This window comes from Acanthaster planci, linkage group LG02, assembly GCF_054643075.1.
Source record: "Acanthaster planci isolate LZ-2023a linkage group LG02, COTS_SCS, whole genome shotgun sequence".
Lineage (NCBI taxonomy): Eukaryota > Metazoa > Echinodermata > Asteroidea > Valvatida > Acanthasteridae > Acanthaster > Acanthaster planci.
In genome coordinates, this window is record NC_141778.1 from 20792651 (window position 1) to 20798805 (window position 6155).

Genomic DNA, 6155 nt, shown 5'->3' on the forward strand with positions numbered 1-6155 from the left:
TCTGTTATAATTAAATGGCCAAATGAATAAGATGTCGACCCCCCCCCAAAAAAAACACTTAAAATCTTTAAGGACATCTGATAACAGCTGATCGGTGAGGAATCAGACAATACACAAATCAACTACATGTACAAATTCAGATTCCAGTAAAAGTTAAAAAGAACAAAATACACAAAATCATAAGATGGTTACAAGAGTTATGAAGTACATGTAATAGAGAAGACAGAAACAGTAAATTAAATTAATACTTAATAACAGAAATTGGGAATGTAAACTGTAAAAAAGGTTTGCGTTAATTATAGCCGCCAACAATAAGCCTATCTGCTGAATCCAAACGAATTTGGGTGAAACGAATCCGTCAATCACACGAAATCAGTAGGCTTATTCGCTGAATCAAGAAAGCAACTGCATCGCAAATTCTTGCATTAAAGGAACATCAGCTTGAAACTCTAGCTAACTTCATGGGCCACGATCTGCAGGTACATCGCGAATACTACCAGTTGCCAGATACTGTACAGCAGGTCACCAAACTGTCCAGACTTTTCCCGAGTTTAGAGAGGGGCAACCTGCCTTCCCAGCAGGGCAAATCCTTGGACGATTTGCATGTAACTGGAGGTAAGGGCACCTTGTACTCAAACCATGTTTCCCATGTTCCGTCTACCCAACGCTTGGCTTCGAACCAAGTCAACCCAACCCAGACTCCCATTTTGTAGGGCATCGTACTCGGCCGGAAAGAATACCTCTCTTCCTATTCACCCCCCCCCCGGAAGAACAGACCAGTACAAAGAAAGACGGGGACCAAAAATCACCCCCATAAATGTATCTTGCGTCAAGAACTCCCAAAATAATGTGCCATTTTGGCCGGCCATTTCGCCCCCCCATATCTCAACGCCAAGCAGAGACTGCCAGACACCCATGCATGCATGTGTGCTTTAACTGACTAATCTCAATTTGGGGTTTACTCTCAGAAGGCTTCACCAGTGAAGAGGACAGCAGCGACAGTGGGGACAGCAGTGAAGACTCCTGCGATGAATCCGTCGAAAACAGTAAGATTGGTCTGTCCGTCCGTCCGTCCATCTGTCTGTCTGTCACTCTGTCGGGCTGTCTGCTGAGGTGTCACCTACATTTCTAATGTCCTTTTCTTGCCTCTACATTAATAGGACAGCTTCCTGGTGTTGCTGCTGCATCTTGAACAAGGGAACCCTCTCCGCCATCGAGACGAGTGAAGCAGCGTCCCTGGACTACAGCGGAGAAGACAGACGTCCAAGAAGGCCTGCACAAATTCTTCCAGTTGAGGAAAGTTCCTGGCAAGCTGGACATCGAAGCAGCTTGCACTGTGGCACTGCAGACCCGTACTTGGAGAAACATCAAAGACTTTTGTCGTAACACTATGAAGTTGTAGGCAAGTTAAGCTAGGATACGCCACACCAGCCATTCTCTCGAGACATTATACCACATTGATGCTGAACCCTATAGTAGTAAGCCAATAACGCACTCTATTTTTAGCGGCCAAAACAACAAAAAACTTGTGAGTGTTGTCCTCGGGGTTATAGGCTGCACTCACATGGACGAGAAGTCCTCCGTCTAATAGTTTGGAAAGTATGCCCTCCGTCTGCAGTGTCTACATGTATACGTGCGTGCGTGTGTGTGTGTGGGGGGGAGAACATGGGGCACTTGAACCCCTTGATTCTAGCGTAAGGCTTTCTATAGCCCCCTCCCCACCGATTAAATGCTGAATAACCCGCTGATGGACTTCCTATATGTACAATGTATTGGAGAAACCGCTTACTTGAGAATGCATATTTGGTTTTTGCCGGAGACCCCTGTAGTTTCTATATCTTCTGCATCTTTGGCAACGACATAAATCTGTACTAGGTAGGCCTTTCCCATGCACAAATCCTATTTCTGGTGGAAGTCTTGCTTTGTTGTCTTCGTGTAATTGCAGATATCTTTTTGTCAAACTGCATCCTTATTGCCTCTCCCCCCCCCAAACAAAAATAATGTTTGTGGACGAGACTCCTCAGCTTTGTATATACAGTATACCTGGGCAACAGATCGTCAATCCGTGCATGATTTGTATACATATACATCATACATGTTTAAACAGTCATATCCCCACACTGTCCGCATCCGCATTGCAATGAAATAAAACTTCGAGTGATGATAAACAAGGACTTCAGTTTCATCAGCCTTACAAAATTCTTTTCGCAAAGAACGAATTCAAGGAATTGTGCTTTTCCCGAAAGGATTCGATCAGAAGGTGTATCTAAAATGTATTCTCAGTAACAACGTAAAAGTGCTCTGGCATGGAATTTTTAGCAAAACCTTTTCAGGACCATGCACCCATTTCAAGATCTGCAAAACAGTCCTCTACTTGTACCACCAGTCAACCGACAAATGAACCAAAATGAATGATTGGTCTCATTCTTAGGTCTGCTCATAATCCAACTCTCTGACATAAAAGGCCAGATTTCATATACTCCAACCAGGAGTTATTGCAAGTCACCAGAGACAAAGTGTCACTGAATGGGAAAGTACCATCTTCTTTTCACACACTATAAATACACTACGTTGGAGAATATGACTAAAATTGGGGACGCCGCCAATACGGTCTGTTGGCAACAAAGGAATACACGTTCAGGACTGCCTTGTCCCCCGATCCTGGAACGCTGCGCCGCTTGCACGCGTGGCTGGCCGCACCGAGGTTGGCAGCGGCCTGAGCTTGGCTGCAGCGAGGCGCGGCACAATGTTAAGTGATTGATTCCATTCTTCAAATGTTGCCGTACATAAGTCGCTTGGCTTGTAAGCGGCAGGGAAATTTTTTGGCGTGAGGATCCACGTAGAAGCTGTGGCTTATGTTATGAAAATTGCGATATATTAAAACTATTTTTGTCAAAGAAAAAAATACATATAGCACAAAGGAGCGGGAATCAGAAGCAGGGGTGTTAATTCATACCCCCAGCCTACAGGCCTATGAGTGGTATAAGGGATAATTATGTGTATGGGTGTTTTTTTTGGGGGGGGTGGTTAAAGTAAAATCTTAAAATATCTTAATTCTCTTTGACTTGAAAACAACATTTTTTTTTAGATTATAGAAATTACTCTCGTTTTTATTCCTTCGTCCTCCAAAATGTGTCTTTCAGAATCTGACTAGTACCAGCTTAAAAAAATCGCTACATGTATATTGAAATAGCGCATTTTTATGTAACCAGGGTAATTGTCCGGTCCAACCCAAAACTAGTATTAGCAGAATAAAATTACGACGCCGTTGAGTATATTTTTATTTTATTTTCAGTCCAATTTCACTTAAGGGATAGTTATTTCATGTCGCCATCCGCTCAACTGCTGCATCACTGCTCTGCCCAGAAGTTTCATTATCCTTACGCATGATTTGAGGCACAAGGGGTGTATTTTTATATTCAAAATAGTGCAGTGTGATGACGAAATTAATTGTCTAATATTGTGTACATCAACGGAAAATTAAATAAACGTCTAAAATCTGAAGTGTACTGTGAATTTGAAGTCAATGCATCATTGACTGCACTAACGGTGGCCTACCACACTGCTCACGCTTCTCAAGAAAGGTAGACTGGACTCGGCCAATAATACTGACTTGATTTGAAGTCTAGTTTGGCACACATGACACAGGAAGCCTTCATTTGCTGCAGGCACAATGCCAAGATCAAGTAGGGTTTGCGGTATGTGAAATTCACATTTTGTGGACGCATTTTCTAGATTGTTCGGAAATCCTTTTTTTTTTTTGGAAAGACCTTTTTTTTCCCGATACTTGTACCTTGAAGGGGAAATTAGCCATGGTTGTGTGCTCATTTGTCAACTTGAAGCAGCTCATTTTGATCATTTTTGCTTTTAAAAAATGTTTTATTAAAACCACATCGTATTGAATTCCACCGTCGAGGAAAAAGAACAGGTGCGAATTTAGAATGCGATCTATGAACCAAGCCTTGCTTCTGCTTTGTGTTTATTAGCCATCATCAGTGGGTCCAGACACCCGACGTTCTACATGTACACGAGCAGGGTTTGTGCGCATTCCAAGTTGGGTGACGGACAATACCTTACGGGTCAGTGAACAGTAGAGTCAAGGGCTTCTGCGAAGTCATTCTTCCTTCGTGGGCTCTTAGTGTGTCTGTCGTGTGTCTGTCGTGTAAGAACGAGCCAACGTCGAGCGAGATAGGGCGAAAGCCAGCGCTCGTAACACGCACGACCCCCCTCGAACTCGAAAGGGTACTTACTTAAGATCACTGCTGTACCTCCATGACTTCTTCGCAAAGACTTATACCAAAAAAGCCACTCAACATAGTTAAAATGTGGAAAATTAAATAATAAACGACAAAAAATGCATTCTGTCCCTTATTTGCTCAACAATCAATTCGGTCAGCATTTTTTAAACACTATGGGGTGAATCAGTTCATAGAATACTGTTCAACACAGCTTGTTTTAGTTGACACTCGGTTGAAACAAGATCATGTTCTCAGGTATCAGTTGAAACAGATTCATTCCAGCATCATAATGTTGGTTTTCACTTGAATACGGTGATTAAGCAGATCCTCACTGCAAGTTTGCATAAAAATTATGGCTGCCAGATGACTGTATTTTGGCTGGACACTGTACCAGTTTCTACAAAATGTCTTTTGTTTTTTTCAGGGGATATGCTTTACTGAAACTAGAGCCTCTTGTCCTGTTCATAAAATACAGTCATGTACAACAAAGTACAACAAACGAGTAAACTGATGTTTGACGAGAAGGTCCCAAGGGCAGCAATTTAGCCTTTGCAAGTATGATTGCATATTGCTTTCCACCAGGTCCTTCTAGTGGTCAAGAATAGAGTAATGATGCTTACATTCACATAATCAGGAAAAGTCTTGATATTGTTAAGAAATCTGGCAGCCTCTTTTGAAATGTACAATGTACCTTGGATTTTACCCTAAGAGAAATGTGTGTCCTCCACTCCATCACATCAGGTACATGTCCATGAATGAAAGGACCGCATTTAAATGAAGACCACACATCTGCTCTTTTTAGGTTTGAAACTGTTGTGTTGAAAGGTTACAGGTAAAAAGTTATAAAGTTCAACGATGAGCATAACGGGACCATTCAATACAATTTCATGTTTTTTTTCAGCAATGCATGCAAAACAAACATTTGGTTGGCACAGACCCAACTGTGTTTCTTTGAAATCAAATTTTTTCAAACAGAAACTACCTCTATCTCTGTTCCTCAGCATCAATCAGAACTTGTGCTTCAAAGTATACCAAGGGGGAAGCCCAAATAAGCCATATTTAAGATTCCAGGGCCCACTGGGGGCTTGATATGCCCCTTGAAAGAACATCAGAACAGTCAGGTTCCTCTATACAGTCAGGAATTTGGAAGCTTAATGGCCAATTACATGTAGTAAAAATGGCAAATTATCAACATCCACCAGGATGGCACTGAATGTGGACCTGTGTTTGTACAGCACATGATGGAGTGGAGCACACTGGATCCTAAGCTCTCTACCTCACCTTGTAATGTCAGTCCTGTCAGTGTGATGAGGAAATCTTGCTATTGGTCCGAGAGTACTTCTTGCAACACAACAACATCCATTCAAAGGATTTTTGGTGGCTTTCCACAAGAACTGTTTATCCTGACAAAGGGAAAATAAGAAAATGTGAAAGTTACTTACTAATCAGAAGAGGATGTCATAATGTTTTTATGAAATAGACATTTATTTTGCCCACATACACAAATTTTGCTCATCAATGATCACTTTTTAATTACAGATTTTTGGACTTACACCAGTGTACATGTATATCCATGACACTGTATACTCAGTGCTTGTCCGAGAGCTACATGTAGTAAAAAAATACTTATGTGGGCCTCAAACGCATGACCTCCTGCTTACTAGTGCAGATGTCTTAACCACTCAACCACAAATGCAGCAGCGGGTATGCAAACTTTATCAAGATGTACTTTGCATAGGGGAGGTAATAATTACAGGAATTTGCCCTTAACACCAACGTACATGTATATTTATGACATTGTATACATGTAGACCTTTTTCACCCACGTGACAGGATTGCGATAAATGTAAACAATATCACCACATGTGGACCGCCTTGACCACGGTGATCACATATACTCCTACGGGCAGCTTCATC

The 6155-nt window shown here is 41.8% G+C and overlaps 1 protein-coding gene across 1 annotated transcript; it reads left to right on the top strand.

Annotated features, from left to right (window-relative positions):
- Positions 1-356: 356 nt before the first annotated feature.
- Positions 357-1896, top strand: LOC147799999 (uncharacterized). The gene is made up of 3 exons (XM_087133408.1): positions 357-615; positions 969-1046; positions 1161-1896. Exons 1-3 carry the CDS (start codon positions 462-464, stop codon positions 1190-1192), a joined length of 264 nt encoding a protein of 87 aa, XP_086989534.1. The 5' UTR covers positions 357-461; the 3' UTR covers positions 1193-1896.
- The last annotated feature ends 4259 nt before the right edge of the window (positions 1897-6155 follow it).

Excerpts from the sequence above, each read along its gene's own strand:
- LOC147799999 (XM_087133408.1), top strand. The coding sequence starts at position 462 with ATGGGCCACGATCTGCAGGTACATCGCGAATACTACCAGTTGCCAGAT. Across the intron at positions 616-968 it reads CGATTTGCATGTAACTGGAG|AAGGCTTCACCAGTGAAGAG; the intron begins GTAAGGGCACCT and ends GTTTACTCTCAG. Across the intron at positions 1,047-1,160 it reads CGATGAATCCGTCGAAAACA|GACAGCTTCCTGGTGTTGCT; the intron begins GTAAGATTGGTC and ends CTACATTAATAG.